We start from the raw sequence: 17,066 nt of genomic DNA on the forward strand, positions 1-17,066 counted from the left end.
ACTAAAGCGTATACGTTTCTAGTTTAGCTTTGATTTACCAAAATATTTTCTATGAGGTAGGCTACAGGCGGTATGTTCTTCTTAGTTTTTCTGAACTTTGTGTTTTATGTTGCTGACTGGAGATCAGTAGGCTAATATATCTATATTAATAACAGGCCTACATCATATAATAATCGCATATTAAATCGCAATTGCAAATTAATTGCGATTATGTTATTTTCCAAAATCGTTCAGCCCTAACCAGTAACCTATTTTAGTTTTTTGCTTTGGTATTGTAGGGCTGTATTGCCAGACCTGAATGATCCCTTTGTCACTGGTCACTCGTCTGGTACAGTCGTTGATTTGCACAAAAGGGACTAATGTTAAATGACAATCACACTTTTTAGCACACACCTCTGGAGAAGTGGTCTCAACAGTTGAAAAGGAAGGTGAACCGAGGAAGACTGAAATTATAATAAAAAATTGTGTTCATGTAAATATAGTTCTAAACAGCTTTGAATGTCATGTTTGATATGATTTTGTTTCTTATTTTATGTACTACATTCTAGTAATACTTTTAATGTTGTAACATGTATATTTACAGGGTTATAGAGTTTGTGCATGCAGTAGTCCAAAATGTGTTTACATATTCCCTTGTCTTGCAAAGGCATCACATTTGGTCTACTACAGCCTTGAGTAAACCAGTGATGGTCCAATTTGAATTTGTATGCGTTAGACAACCTTTCTTGCATATGGCCGGTGTCCCTATTTTTGTATGCAGGTTTGGGTGTAGAAGATTTACCAATAACTGAGTTGTGTTTACTATACGAGCTCCGGTGCGTTGGGTGCCTAGTTTTATTGTGATTACCTTCGTTAATGATTTTACGTGTTTGATTATGTTTCATTGTTATTGTACTGATTATCTTACCATTTAGATAATAAACTATTCATTGTGCATTTAAAGTTACTGATTCCTTGTACGTATCTAACGCTAATGTGGTGAAACCCTTGAGCTAGTTGGGTTGATACAGCTAATACTGATAGACATACACTTTCGAAGTAGGTTTTAACTTAAGGCCTCTGAGTCACTTATAGTAGGCAGGGTTTCCAGCAGCACTAAGGCGGCTGCCTAAGCAACACACGCCTGCCGCCTTAACTACGTTGGAAAAAAAAAAAGACAGATATCTGCCGTGTTACTCGGTCCTGTTTTCTCCCTTTCATTCCAAACCGTGATCAACGCCAGTCTCCCTTCTCTGCAGAACGCATAAAATAAAAGTCCCCCCAGGCCTTTCCATGCTCTGAAGTAATACCGTAGCCTCTGGGGTTCAGTTTGCATACTGTGATGGTCGTTAAGTCCATATCCATAGTACAAATAAACCGCTGATTAGTGAGAATGCATACTTTAAGGTCGGTGCCCTGAATAAGCATACGATTTTTACCTACGTCCGAGTTTCATGTCATTGACTGTTTAGCGCTCGAGGTTACAAGTAACGTACTTGCACGTTTCTAAATTGGAGTCAGATATTAACGAGTCAATCTCCCTGCTATCTAATCGAATTGATTCACAGCCGGCGACAAACAAGTGTCTCTGTCGAAAATAGTATAGAGTACCGTGACATTTCACTGGTATTGGTAACGAGTTACTAGTTAGTGCTAGTGTGTAGACATGGGGTCGGTACTAGTTAGTGCTAGTGTGTAGACATGGGGTTGGTAGTAGTTAGTGCAAGAGTACCTTGTGCATTTGCGCTCCCTCTCCTTGCTCCTGGACCGCCGGCGCTCCCTGGAGCGACTTCTCTTCCTGTCAGACGTCCGGCTGGAGTGGCGGCTGTTGGAGTGGCTCCGTCTCCCTCGCCTCTCCCTCTCCCTGTCACGGTCCCTCTCACGCTCCCGCTCTCTCTCCCGTTCCTTCTCCCGTTCCTTCTCCCGCTCCTTCTCCCGCTCCTTCTCCCGCTCCTTCTCCTCCTCCTCTTTGCGGACCTTCTCCCTTTCCTCTCTCTCTCGCTCCCTGTCCTCCTTCTCCTTCTTGCCCTTGTCCTCTCCCACCGGGTCCTCTGAGCGGCGGCGAAGTTTCTCCTGGATAAGCACAAAATGGCCCCCATGACACCCCGTCAACACCAGCTCTTTGTGCATTCATGACTACTGATACGCTACATGTCAAGTCTGAGAAAATCATCTCATCACCTCTCTCGAAATCCTTTCGAAATTTTTAGTGATGGTTGCTGTGACGATGATGTGTGCCATTTCTGGGCAAGATTTGCCAAAAATTGAAGGAGAAGCAAAAAAACGTTTTTCCTTCAAATTCAAATGGCGGAAAATCTATATAACCGGAAATTGACGTCATAGGGTGAGTTGAACTCGTCTCGATCCAGGGAAACCAACGGTACCTCATTTTTGAAAATCGGTCATACGGTTCATAAGTTACGTGTGTAAACACAAGTCCAACTTTGACCCGTTGGTGGCGCTAGAGTGCTCGAATGGGAGACATGAAACTTGGTGAAAATAAAGAGGGGACTGTCTTTAAAGAGCGTGTCAAATTTCACAACTTTTTACCATACGGTTCTAGGGGCTGCCATAGACTCAAAAGCGAGAAGAAGTGTAATAATAATAATAAGAAAAGGTAGAAACACTTAAGTGGCTTATATGCTCACAAATATAGCTGCAAGCAGCAATGGCGGATTCCTCCAAACATTGCGAACCATTGAAAAATGTTTATTCTTTACAAATTGTGACTGTATATAAAAATCCATGCTGCAGACATACCAATGTGATACCAAATCTGAAATGCAATACCATCAAGATCCACAAGGGCCTTTATTTCAAGCCAAGGAGTGAAGGGAGGGTGCTTAGTGAGCCTACCCATTACAGAAAGCCTTGTATCTGTGTGCATCAGGGCGTGGCCAGTAGCGTCACCTATGGGTGATGTTGGGCCATTTGTGGTGTGGTAGTTACTCTTAACCTATACTATCAATGTTTCAGGATTTTGATAACTTTTTACCATTAAATCCAAAATCGGAAATGCAATACCATCAAGATCCACAAGGGCCTTCACTTCAAGCCAAGGAATGAGTGGGGACTTGGTCAGCCCACAATTGCCTGAAATGTTGTGTATGCGTCTCGCCAAGCTTGCGCGTGTGTCAAGGGAAAGGCTGAGTGTGTGAGAATGTGGAGCGTGCGCGCGCTGAGGAGCAGAGGGAGACATTACATTGGAAATTTCATTAGCAATTAGCCAAGCATGCATGTTTCAAATATTCACAAAAAAATCTACTTTTCATCTCACAGTCAACTTTTTCTCAGATTTGTGTACTAAACATTCTCAAGAGTCTTCATATGAACTTGTGATTGAATCAGAGCATCAGTTTTTGACTGGCGGATGTGTAAAGCATTATTTTAGCGTTAGCGATAAATTCGATTTGCTTTATATCAATCATTTTTGGAGATATGAAGTTTCCTTTGCACATGGTAACATGTTGTAGTGTTTTCCACCGATGTACCAATTTTAGTGTTGATATCTCAAAGATTTGCCGAGATTTGCTCCAAATTCCTGTTTGGTTGCTTTGTTGCCAATTTTGATTGGCTGTACCGGACAAACGGTTTTGAAAATCAAATATTTAATAATTTTTGAGTGAGGGTTGCTCTGACGATAATGGTTGCCAATTCTGGGGAAGATTGGAAAAAAATTGTAGGAGTAGGCTTTCAAAGGTTTTTTATAAAACCGGAAATGGCGAAAAATCTATATAACCGGAAATTGACGTCATCTTGATCCAGGGAATCCAATGGTACCTCATTTTTGAAAGTCAGTCATACGGTTCAAAAGTTGCGTGTGTAAACACAAGACCAACTTTGACCCATTGGTGGCGCTAGAGTGGTCTAATGGGATACATGAAACTTGGTGTAGGTATAGAAGGAACTGTCCTTAATGAGTGTGCCAAATTTCACAAAACGTTATCGAAGGGTTCTAGGGGCTGCCATTGACTCCCATGGAACTAGAATAATAATAATAATAATACAACTAACAATAACAATAGGTTTCCTCCTTACGGAGGAATCCTAAAAATAATAATAATAAAACTAACAATAACAATAGGTTTCCTCCTTACGGAGGAATCCTAATAATAAGAAAAGGTAGAAACACTTAAGTGGCTTTGCCGCTTGGCCACCAAATATAGCTGCAAGCAGCAATGAGGTGGCCAAGCAGTCAAATGACCCATAAAACATGTTAGACATCCTCAGAAGAGGGTTACGAGTACACGCAACAAGTTTGGTGTGAATCCATCAAAGATTTGCTGAGATACGACCCAACTTCCTGTTTGCTGGCTTAACGGCACATTTTGATTGGCCGTACTGGGAAAACGGTTTTGAAAATCCAAAAAACATATGATGGCTTTCGTGAGGCTTGGTCTGAAGATGATCTCTTCCAAATTTGGTGAAGATTGGAAAACATTTGTAGGAGGAGTAAAGAAAAAACGTTTTTTTCAGTAATTCAAAATGGCGGCCGCATCAATTCGGCTGTTATCACAAATTATCATGTGTCACACACAGGATGTCCCAAGATATCATGAGACAAAGGAATCACTTAATAAAGGCAAACGAATCAACAGTTATTGGCCAAAACACATTTTTGCATCCTGCGGCCACGCCCAGTGATCACATCATACCAAATTGTTTGGACATCCTCAGATGAGGGTTGCGAGTCATCATACCAAGTTTGGTACTGATTCCTCAAGGATTGGCTGAGATATGACCCAACTTCCTGTTTGGTATCTTTGCTGCCGATTTTGATTGGCTGTACCGGACAAACGGTTTTGAAAATCTAAAATCCTTTCGAATTTTTTAGTGAGGGTTGCTCTGACGATGATGTGTGCCAATTCTGGGGAAGATTTGACAAAAATTGAAAAAACGAAAAAAACTGACGTCATATGGCGTGTTGAACTTGTCTCTATTCAGGGAATCCAACGGTACCTCATTTTTGAAAATCTGTCATACGGTTCAAAAGTTACGTGTGTAAACACATGTCCAACTTTGAGCAGTTGGTGGCACTAGAGTGCTCCAATGGGAGAAGAAGAGGGGACTGTATTTAATGAGTGTGCCAAATTTCACAACTTTTTACCATACGGTTCTAAGGGCTGCCATAGACTCCAATGGGAGAAGGTGTGTAATAATAAGAAAAGGTAGAAACACAAGTGGTTTCGCGGCTTGGCCACCAATAATGGCCGCGTTTACCAGATTCATTAAGAACTTCTTAGCTCTTAACAAATCTGGGTTAACGCGGCCAATAATAAGAAGAAAAGGTAGAAACACAACCCTTTGACGCGTACGATCACACCTGTGTGATCAGTTCTGGCTGGGCCCAGGAGCGTACGATCACACAGGTGTGATTAGAACGCGTCATTAGAACGTCCAGTTTTGTTTATAAACGTCACAATACAGTCAAACAAGCCTACGTGTATATTATAAACATAAGACTCAATTTACTGTGTATTTTGAGAAAGTTTACCTTTATTATCTATTTGAAAACGTTCAGACAATGTAGTTTTAGCTAATGTTAGCTAACAGCTAACCAAAAATAACTCACGCTTTTACTCACGCCACCTAGTAAACCATATTATTATCCGTATTCCTTGACTTGGCTATCACGTTCAACATATTTTACTATTGTACAACCAAACATAGATCGAAAATAATATACATTCACAAATATGCATCTAAAACATCCGATATTCGTCTGTCTTTCGTCTCGTATTTACTTGCGGCCATCTTTGATTATTTTGTGTTCCGGCAACAAAGATGAACTTTGATGATGTACCACTTGACCCCGTACACCTCAGTATTTTCTCGTGAGAAGAGTAGGTTATCTCATTGACCCTTTGACACCCACAATGCATTGAGTACTGATCAAAACAAAAAACATGGCAGCCTACATTATCGGTATTAGCCAAGTTAGCTTGTCAACAGCTACATACGATCCTATACCATATCCGATCACTGTGGATTCACTTATATGAATATTTCAAATTCGGAACAGTAATGACAGTAATAACTTATAACCCTAATTCGCAACAACCTATAAAAAACCCACACAAACACGTTTCTTAATTTTTACCACAGTATTACCTTGAATTTGTTTCAGGCATAGAAAAAGTATTTTTCTATGGCTCTGTTTTGAGGTACATGTCCAGGAAAGGGTACAATCACGTCACTCTCACGTTACATATCAAGGAATATCATTAGCTCAAACATTGAGCCATAAAACATATCACAACTCAAACATGTACAGCATGTTTGAGTTGTGTGATGTACTGGCTATATTTAGGACCTTTACACGGGATCCACTATGGACATCCAGGATCATGATGGGCTTGGGGTATCTGGGTCTGTTGTCTTGACAAGTCAACTGGCATTTATTGTCATCATACACTTACATTACACAATGAAACGAAACAACATTCTTCCAGGACCTAGACATAACCCAGACAACTACAACAACTAAGTAGAATTAGGTAAATAAAATTGGTCCAACAAGACAAGATGAAATTTGTGACAAATTCCCCAAGACACAAAGAGGTGGGGATACTTCAAGTTCAAGTCTTTTATTGTCAGATGCACAGAACACCACAAGGTCAGACTGGGCACTGAAATTCTTAGGACAAGACAACGCAAGGCAACCTGGCATAACATAACATATAAGTACACAGAACATAGATTACATCTATGATAAGCTAAAATATAGGGAACATCCTAAATATACAGATAATATACAATGTGAATGTAAACATAACATACTAATACCATATGTGAACATCAGTTATTGAGGTAGCATCCATATGCAAAAATATTGAGTGGAGTCTGATGATGTACAGGTGCGTGTGGGGTGCATGGGTTTGTCCACAATGCGTGTGGCTTTGCGGATGCAGCGTTAGGTATAAATGTTTGTGAGGGAGGGAAGAGAGACCCCGACGATCTTCTAGGCTGTTCTCACTATCCTCTGCAGAGTTGCAGGTCGATGCGGTGCAGTTCCCAAACCAGGCCGTGATGCAGCTCCTCGGGATGCTCTCTATAGTCCCTCTATGCAATGTGGTGAAGATGTGGGATGGGCTTTTAGCCACTGCTGGTACACCAAGGAATTAGGTGCTCAACGGTTTAATTTATGTTCAGCAGGGATGGGTTGCTTTGTGCTGACCTTACTTGCTCTGCACACCTGAGAGAAGGCCATGTAGTACTATACATGTACAATTTGTACAGCAGTAAAACCCTCTTTCAACATTTTCTGTCTTTTGGAACGGGGCCTGTGCGGGCCAACATTCACCTGTAAAATTAGAAAGGGAAATGTTCAATATATAGAAAACGGTCAACAGCAGGCAGTCAAGTGGTATGACAAGAGGTGTGTTTAATACCCTATGAAACGTTACAGTCATATATTACTGTCTTGTCATCTCAATAGGTTGTTATATTGAATAAGTATAACGTCTGGTTTATTCTACATGTCATCCATCAAGTAGCCCTAGCCTAGATTTTCCAAACGAATTACACTTGCCTCATTTTTGCAATACTTGAACTGTGGCCTGACAATAAATGAGGAATAATAAATGTTCCATCAACACGGAAATGAATGGCAGTAGATGGTAGCAAGAGATCAGAAAACAGCCATCAATTTAGAATGGATGTCTGCATTATTGTATTTGCTCTAATTAGACTAAACATAGAAAGTTACTACGAGCTAGCTAGCAAAGACATCAGATCGTGGAAATCAACAACAGGTCATGCTTTCATCTCAATATCATGCCACAGGTATGTGTATAACTTGTGAGTATAAATAATCTACTTACCAGAAAGGTTTTCCCAGAAAAGTAGAAGCCAACCAAAAAGGATTGAGGTATCCAAGCAGCATGAGCTTGCTTGATCGTTTTTGGTCGAGGGGTCTGGGAGTTATTTTCCAGAGCCTGTGGCTCAACTTGGTTGATAATTTACTAGGCTATGTTACGTTGTTTGTGTGGTCAGATTAAAACGAGTACAAAATAATGCAGGTGCATCCAGTCAGACTAACTTGCTAGGATACATCGTTTTATTTTCCTTACTTATTTTGTGAACACGGGCTGTGTTGCCAACTCAGTAAGTTACAAAATGGAAGCCAGCTAGAGAAAACAAAACGATGCATAGCAATCAAGTTAGACTGACTGGATGTATCTGAATTATTGTGTATTCGTTATAGTCCGACCACACAAACAACGTAACATAGCCTAGATAATTAGGAACAGCTAACTTGTTGATTGACACTTTACTACACTACGAGCTAGGTAGTTTGGCAAAAACTGAAAGAGAAATACGTCATGAGAAGGTAGGATAAACAAAATAACCAATGAATTGAGTAGTCGTCACTAATACGGGGTGCAAACTAGGTCAATTTCAAATGCGAACCGTGAAGCGCTGAAATTGCCTGGAAATTCGTTTTAATGCGTCATAATCAACCTCTGGAACGTTGAAATTAATAACAAACTCACGCGCCAAAAGAACTCACGCTGTGGGGGCAGTCAAGAAATTTAGAACTTACGTGTCAAAGGGTTAAGTGGCTTCGCCGCTTCGCGGCTTGGCCACCAATAAATCTCATAAGGTCTGCGAAAAAGTAGTATTGCCAGGCAAATGAGGCAATACTTGTTTCAAAAGTAGTATTGCCATGGCAATACTGGCAATACTGACGGCGGCGGCAATGGTTAGAGCTAAGGTACCAAGACGGAGCAATGCACGTGTTCTGTAAATTATGTGGGCCTTCAATTGCAAGACTGTCCAAATTTGTAACCGCGTCAAAACAAATCAAACACGAAACATTGAAGCTTCACAATGACGGTATGAAGCACGCGATGTGTAGAGACAGGTTGGGCCTACATTTCCCGTGATGCAGCAGCACCCCCGACTGCATTTTGGCGATATTTTTTAGGGGTCTGCCCATCTGTGCCCCAACCATAACATGTTGAAATTTAAAATAAATTCATTTTGCACTTCATAATGTAGGCCTACTGTATTTTCTATTGCAGTAAATCTATCCAAATTAATGTTAAAGAAAACAAGGCATGTGGTTTAAAAGATGGAAAGTAATTAAAGGTCCCATGGCATGCTGTTTTTGGATGCTTTTATATAGGCCTTAGTGGTCCCCTAATACTGTATCTGAAGTCTCATTCCCGAAATTCAGCCTGGGTGCAGAATTAAAGCCACTACGAGCAGTCCCACAATGAGCTTTCCTTAGGACGTGCCATTTCTGTGTCTATAGCTTTAAATGCTATGAGGAGGAGAGAGACAGGGTTAACTGCCATTGCAAGCCAGCAAGATGTCTATCAAGGAAAAAACTATATTGCGCTCGCACGGTCGTAGCTCATCTTCTCATTGGGGGGCCAAATTCTCTGTGCGGGCAAAGCAGAGAAAGGGGAGGTAACCTTTCCCCTTATGACGACATAAGGGGAAGATTTTCAGATCGAAGCATTTGAGCTTATTTTCTCAAAAGGCACAGAAAAAATACCCAGGGCTTGGTTTACACCTATCGAAATTTCTAGCCACTGGGGGACCAAAGGCAGGCTAGGGGAACTCATTAATGTTAAATAACCTCATAAAGTGACATTTTCATGCCATGGGACCCTTAAAGTGCACATCTGTATGCAATACAGGTTCATTATTGTTCATTATTATCCAGAGCGGCTTACTATGAATAATTTGTGCGACCAAATCATGTTTTGCGCCAGTAACTGAAAAAGTTAGTAGCGGTTGTAACTACGATGTAACAATGTTTACGATGCAGCCCGCCTTTTCAGGGCTCTACAGTGCGAGTATTTCACTCGCATTTGCGCCTAGAAATAAGTATGTGCGAACTTGAAAAATAAGTTACAAGCACAGTGCGCGAGTGACGGGCTTTTGTCAATACACGGAACAACAGCGCGATGAAGTGAAGCATACCATTGATTTCACATGGAAAGCAACTCGCGAGTCGCGACTGCACGATGTGAACATAGCATAATGACGCGCGAGCGACGACTCGCAACCAATGGGCCAGAGCCATATAAAAAGAGAGAAAACATAAAAAACATTAAAAAAACACTCTTTGATCTCACCGACAAATGATCACTTGGTTCAAGTAGCTTGCAAAAAAAACACTGCTGGCAACCTGTTTTAATGGTTTTCAACGGGACAGACAGTAGCAGCATCTCGATTTACTGACATTTTCAGTATATTACCACATAATATCAATTGGTTACTGGTGTGTTGTAATATGTATATGTCTGATACTTTATTAACATTTATGTATTACATTAACTTATAACACTAGGCAGCAATTGTGAAGCAGAGCTAGAAATAGCTATGCTAGCTACCACCAGCTCACACCAGCTCAATTTAAGACAAGGAGTTTGGTAAATAGAACAGAATATACAAGGCAACCAATTGCATTCAATAAAACATTTTATTATGCAATATGTCCAGTGAGAGGGTCAAGTTTGTTTTTAGTGAGTGGACCTGAAATTCCTGCCGAGCGTCGACAGCTAGCTGGACGATTGGGGACCCTTCAATCTGCAATTCATTATTGCTAGCTCTAATCAGATGTGCATTTAGAATCTAACAAGCTATATCTTACAATAAACTTTAAGTAAAGCTGGCTATATAGGCTAAAATTTGGGTGACCAGACGTCCTCTTTTCGAGACCTAAAAAATGCATCCGGCAGGGATTCCAAAATTGTCTGGGATTTTGCCTCGTCGGATATTTGTGTTTCTCTGGGTCTTTCACAAACTGGCCCCCCAATGGTGGAATCAACTCCCCACCTCCATCAGGGACACTGACTGTCTCCCCACCTTCAAGAAAAGGCTCAAGACGCACTTGTTCCGGGAGTACAACGGAGTACAACTGGACCTGATGTTAGTTTCCTCCAGGATCACAATGACTCGTATTGAGAGACTTGTTGCTCTTGTTGGTTAGTTGTAACGGTTTCAAATTATTGTACTCGCTGTGAAATATTTTACTGTTGATTGTTTTTTCTACAGGTACACTTGCACTCTTGTGGGGAGTTTCATGTTGTTCAATTGTAACTTGTTTAACTGCATGCTCTTATGGTTCTTCCCTTTGGCACTTATTTGGTTTTCCACCATGTATGCTTCATGTTTTTGGCTGCTCGCAATGTTTGGGGCTATCTCGTTGTTATGATCAGTGACCTATGCTCTTTTGTAAAGCTCTCTCTTGGAAGTCGCTTTGGATAAAAGCGTCTGCTAAATGCATAAATGTAAACTATTACGCCATTCATGTTCAGTGTGATGAAGCAAGTTAGCTGGTAAATTGATCAAATTACTGCATTATTTTAAAACTATTTTCAAAACAGCTAACTTGATTCATAACACTGAACATGAATGGGGTTGAACGTTGCAAAATACAATGTTTGGGACTATAGGTCGCAAATGACACGCTTTACTTCTGCCTTCTTCGATTACAATGGAAGTCTATGGAAGTGTCCGAACTCTCTTTTTATATGGCTCTGGGTCTACCTAGCTTTGACTACAAAGCCTTTTAACCCTTGTGCTGCCTTCGGGTCACAGGACCCAAAGGTTCATAACGAACCATCGTTGTGTTTACCCAATTTTACCCAATACAAAAACAAATAAAAATAATTTTCTTTTAACCTTTGCAATGTGGGGGGTCTGAGACAGCCCAACGGTTAAAAGAAAATGCTTCACTTTGTTTTGTATTATAGACTATGTGGCGTGGCGTGCTTACATAGTCTATAATGTCCCAGTATTTTAAGAAAATATTAAATATAACTATATACATGTTTCTTAAACTATTTGTTCTAGTTCTATCAGAGTGAAAGTTGCTAATTGTCTAGCATTAACTGTTAAGTCAAGAGCATTTTGACCAAAAAATCTATGCAATAAGGGACAAACTACAGACTAGTCCTGGAGGAGTGGCCATCAACACTGAACTTTCCCCTATACCAAGCATGCTGCATGTTGAGGCTCTCACTCACTTTAACCCTATTTCTATGGAAGCGTTCATCGAGCTGATAGACTCCTCGAAACCCACTAGCTGCCTTCTCGATCCCCTCCCTGCCAAACTCTGTAGGGAACTTCTCACTATTATTGGACCACGCATGCTTAGTATTATTAATGAATCTATTGTAATTGGCCAAGTCCCCAACTATTTCAAACAAGCTATTATTAAGCCCCTTCTTAAAAAACCAAACCTGGATCCACGATGCCTTAGCAACTACAGGCCAATTTCAAATTTGCCATTTCTCTCCAAAATTTTAGAAAAGGCTCTGGCACAACAGCTCACTGAGCACCTCTCCTCAAATCAGCTTTATAAACCTCTCCAGTATGGATTTCGTCTCCACCACAGCACTGAAACTGCATTAGCCAAGGTAGTCAATGATCTACTGTTAGCCTCTGACGCGGGTTCTATCTCTGTCCTGGTTCTTCTAGACCTAAGTGCAGATTTTGACACGGTGGATCATGAGATTCTCTTGGAACGTATGGAGAACTATGTTGGGATTTCTGGTACGTCACTTCAGTGGTTTAGATCGTATCTATCTGATAGATCACATTATATCCACTAAAAAATACAGAAATAATTTATCCAATCTGATCTTAGACCTAGACGGCGTCAAAGTCTCTCAAAGCCAGCTGGTAAAAGATTTTGGAGTCACAATGGACCCAGACCTTTCGTTTGAGTACCATATTAAGCAAATTACCAGAACTGCATGTTTCCATCTACGTAATATTGCCAAAATATTGATTGAAAAAGGATGATGCTGAAAAACTAATACATGCATTTGTTACATCCCGATTGGACTATTGCAATGTGTTGTTCTCTGGCCTCCCAATTACCCACCTAAAAAATTTACAGCGGGTGCAAAATGCTGCTGCTAGACTATTGACCAGAACAAGAAAGTTTGATCACATAACATCTACTCTTGTCTCTCTACACTGGCTCCCTATCCAAGCCAGAGCTGACTTCAAAGTTCTACTACTAACCTACAAATCTCTGCATGGATTGGCACCACTGTACCTCTCCGGTCTCCTTGCACCCTATTGCCCCGCAAGGACACTTAGATCTCAAGATGCCGGCTATCTGGTGGTTCCCAAAATTAAGAAAAAAACAGCTGGAGGTAGGGCGTTCTCATATAGAGCACCTCTTCTCTGGAACAAATTACCTGTCTCAATTAAGGAGTCTGATACTGTTTCGACATTTAAAATTAGGTTAAAAACTTTATTGTTTAATCAATTCTACGACTGTTAAAGGTAAGTATGTTACTAGTTGGAGGCAACGGGGGACGGGTTGTTTCCATACTTATTCTATAAGTATAACTTATTTTAGAGTTCTCTTCCCCTGGAACAGATTTCATGTTCCAACCGAGGGGGGCTGTCGCTGTCTTGGTGTGTGGGGCTGCATCAAATACCCCTTTTTTGCTCTGTTAAATTGCTGCACCAGTCCACACTTGACCGGTGGGGATCTCATTCTATGACTGTAACTGTTAGCTGCTCCTGGCATTCTCTAATCCCTGCTCTCCTCTCTCTGTCCCCCCCCACACACATCCCTTGTGGTGTGGGGGGTTTGAGTTGTCAGCACCTGCCTGGTCGTCGGTCGGCCAACGCTGGACCTGGTCGCGAGTCTCCCGGTCCTGTCCTACATCTAAAGCTGAACAATGGATTTTGGTGTTTCAAAACCCATCGACACTGTATGACTATGTTTAGCCTGTGTTCTGCTCCTCTCTCTCACCAACCGTCTCTGGAGGAGGGGATCCCTCTCTGAATTGCTCCTCCCAAGGTTTCTTCCATTTTTTCTCCTGTTGAGTTTTTCTGGGAGTTTTTCCTTGTCTTCCTTGAGGGTTTAGGTTGGTTGAGGGGAAGTTCTACGGGCGCATGTGAAGCCCTCTGTGACATGCTTGCGTGTAAAAAGGGCTATACAAATACATTTGATTTGGCGTTGTTAGACTTAAAACTGTACTGGGGCACAGGCCCCTATTCATATCCCTTCTTCCAAGCGTGTTGCGCACAATGCACTATTAGGCTATAGAAACTCCCATCGCTTAACCCACTATATAACAGTTCAGGGACGCAAGTTTGATATCAACTTTGGCAGGGACATCTATAGTTAATGCAAGCTTTGTGTTTTCGGTTAAACTGCTTTGATTTTACATGCGTTGAATGGGATATTGGGTTTATTTTTGTTGGGATTATCAACCTTAATTAATGCACTGACTAATAAAGTAAATTGTTAAAAATCAAACTTTAGATTTTACTGGGACACAGCAGATTTATACTGGGCACGTTTCCCTGTAAAAAGGGTCTAACGACGCCCCTGTGTTAAGTTATTTTTAATAAACGAATACAATAAAAAAAAAACACTGTGCTCCTGAATTTCTTTGTTTGCTCCTAAATTTTTTCATTTAGGAGCACATGTACTCCTTGGTGAAAACATTAGCGTAGAGCCCTGCTTTTAATTCTTGGACAATCTGCTGTTTTTCCTGGACGCTAAATTTGGCATATTTATCTCTGTGTTTGGTGTCAAAATGCCGAGGGAGATTGTACTCTTTAACGACCAACATCGCCTCAAAACACAAAATGCATACCGGTTTTTCTCCTTGAAACACAAACATGTATTCGCTTTCCCATCTTTCTTGAAATTGCCTTCCATATCATGATTATGGAAAGGGATCATATTATTTTTTTAATTTATACAATTTTTGAGACTGCTTATCGTTCCGAGTGTTAATCAGGCACAGAGCCAGACGTTTTAAACATTCGGGGATTAGTCCAAACCTAGGACTGGGTCTGATGTGATGCTAGATAGGGACTTCCACAGTTAATGCAAGCGCATTAACTGTGGAAATAATTGTCGACACGGGAAGCAGAAACATGCATCTAGCTTGGCTGAGTACTCTAACCAAGTTCGAGAGCGATACCAACTTGGGTTGAATGCCCGAGGACCTTGCCTGAAAATGCGCATGGGGTACGTTTGCAGAACCGGCTGCCTCGGAGTGCTGTCATTCAAACCATGTGCGCCTTCACCCACAGTTAAACTTGGAACTTTGCATTCAACACTGAGGTGTATATACACTGCTTTTTAGAGGCGGGATGTCGTCACTTTGCCGTAACATTATCTAAATGAACTGTGAGAGATGTAGTTTATGGTCAATGCACACTGTAAAGCAGCGTATACATTTCAATAAACCATTTAAGCTCCAGCGGGCCACATAAAATGACGTGGTGCCCGCCTCATATGGAATCAATAATTTAATTTGCTAGCGCTAGTTTAGGTCACTACATAAAAAGTTGGCTGCTGTGTGCTAATTACGCACTATGTTAACCAGCTAGTTACTAATTTATAGAAACAACACTTCTGCATTTATAAAGTTAGAAAGTGCCCAGCCAGTTTGGCAAGCTAGCAACCACACAACCAGTTTAGCAACATTTTGTGCACACTTCTTGCTTTCAAGACTTTCAAGAAAAGAAAAAAGCAGTATGAGTAATGGGGGGCCTGTTCCCCAGAAGAGCTTTTTGTCTAGCAACGTTCCTGAATGTTTCTCAAAGCTATTGATCTTAGTAACCGCTGTGGGGATTGGACTTCTGATTCTCATTAGCCATCCCTGTATACCAATACCCTCGTGGGTCAGGAACAGCCTTGTCAGGTGGTCATGGACTGACCTTGAGCTCCTCCACAGTGGACTTGATCTTGGCGTAGCCCATGTGCTGCTTCCCCATCAGGTGGTCGTCCACGCGTGACTGGGCATCACCCACGATGAGGAAGGCGCCGCACACCTCGCAAACCTCCATCTGCTTCTCCTGGGCCGCAAAGCTCTCAATTGTCTGGAACACAAAGCGCACACGTCATAACTGGGGATGCCAACGGTTATGACCAATCACATGGTTGAATATAATTGCAGCACTGGCTAGGAAATGGGATCACTTAACAGTACCAGGACTGCCCTATCAAACCGGCACCTTGGCCGTGGCTGTCAACCACTCTCCTACTTTGTGTTACTTGGACTACTGCTGACATTACCAAAAATATTTGAGCTGCACTGAGTGCAGTTTACTTCCAAGTTGATTCCATATACTAGTAAAAATACATTTTAAAAAGAAACTCCAAGCAGAAAAGCTCAACGCTGCACCAGCCCTGTAGACAGTGCTCAGCACGGCACTTTCTGCAACAAAAAAAACCCAACACTCCTGGTGGGGGGACAACCTAGGGCTTTGTCCCCTCACGTCCGGTCCTGGGTTCGGGGGCTGGAGAGAGGGACTCACCGATGGGGTGGAGCTTAGCAGCTCCCTCTCCTCCTTGAGCTGCTCCACCAATTTCATCATGCCCTGGGCCTCCTCCACCTTCCCCTCGGAGCCCAGCTCCTCAATCTAAAAACAACCAAACAAGCTGAGCTTACACAACAAAAATACATCTGTGTGTACTGTGGGGGGGAGTCAGGTGGCTGAGCGGTTAGGGAAGCGGGCTAGTAATCAGAAGGTTGCCAGTTCGATTCCCGGCCGTGCAAAATGACGTTGTGTCCTTGGGCAAGGCACTTCACCCTACTTGCCTCGGGGGGTATGTCCCTGTACTTACTGTAAGTCGCTCTGGATAAGAGCGTCTGCTAAATGACTAAATGTAAATGTACTGTGAGTGGAACTTAAAGACTGCCATGTGGAAAATGTATGTAGTTATGTGGGTGCCTTCCAAATCTCCACTGTAGGGTATGGTTGTTACCCCTGACCAACTGTAGTCAGTGAGAAACCTAAGTCTTACCTGCATGACCAGGTCCTCAATCTTCTCTGTCAGAACTAATGCCTTCTCCTCATTCTTGCCTGATGGACCAGGTCCCTACAGCAGAAAAGGACACCGAAGAACATGATAGTTTAGGTGTGTTTGAGGTTGGCACAGTAGAACGTCTTGAAAACACCTTGGCACATACCCCTGCATTCTGTTGGGCCTGGGAGAGGGCCAGACGGGCGTGGCCTCTTCGGATCCTCCTCTCCACCTCAGCCAATAGGGACTGCAGGTAGCGCAGGAAGTCTCTCTCATAGCCTTCCTTCATGAACCGTGAGCTCTTCTCATACCTGGACAGTAAGGGGGAAAC

At 41.9% G+C, this 17,066-nt stretch overlaps 1 protein-coding gene across 2 annotated transcripts in view; it reads right to left on the minus strand.

Moving 5' to 3' along the window:
• luc7l3 (LUC7-like 3 pre-mRNA splicing factor) overlaps window positions 1–17,066 on the minus strand; it is a 32,418-nt gene that overhangs the window by 13,815 nt on the left and 1,537 nt on the right. For both annotated transcript variants that reach the window (XM_062452643.1, XM_062452651.1), the window contains exons 4-8: window positions 16,902–17,046; window positions 16,736–16,810; window positions 16,246–16,350; window positions 15,646–15,807; window positions 1,712–2,052 (exon numbers count right to left, since the gene is read on the minus strand). In XM_062452643.1, coding sequence (XP_062308627.1) covers window positions 1,712–2,052; window positions 15,646–15,807; window positions 16,246–16,350; window positions 16,736–16,810; window positions 16,902–17,046 — 828 coding nt within the window. The remainder of the gene's footprint in view (window positions 1–1,711; window positions 2,053–15,645; window positions 15,808–16,245; window positions 16,351–16,735; window positions 16,811–16,901; window positions 17,047–17,066) is intronic.

Source organism: Osmerus eperlanus, chromosome 2 (genome assembly GCF_963692335.1).
Source record: "Osmerus eperlanus chromosome 2, fOsmEpe2.1, whole genome shotgun sequence".
Classification (NCBI taxonomy): Eukaryota; Metazoa; Chordata; class Actinopteri; order Osmeriformes; family Osmeridae; genus Osmerus; species Osmerus eperlanus.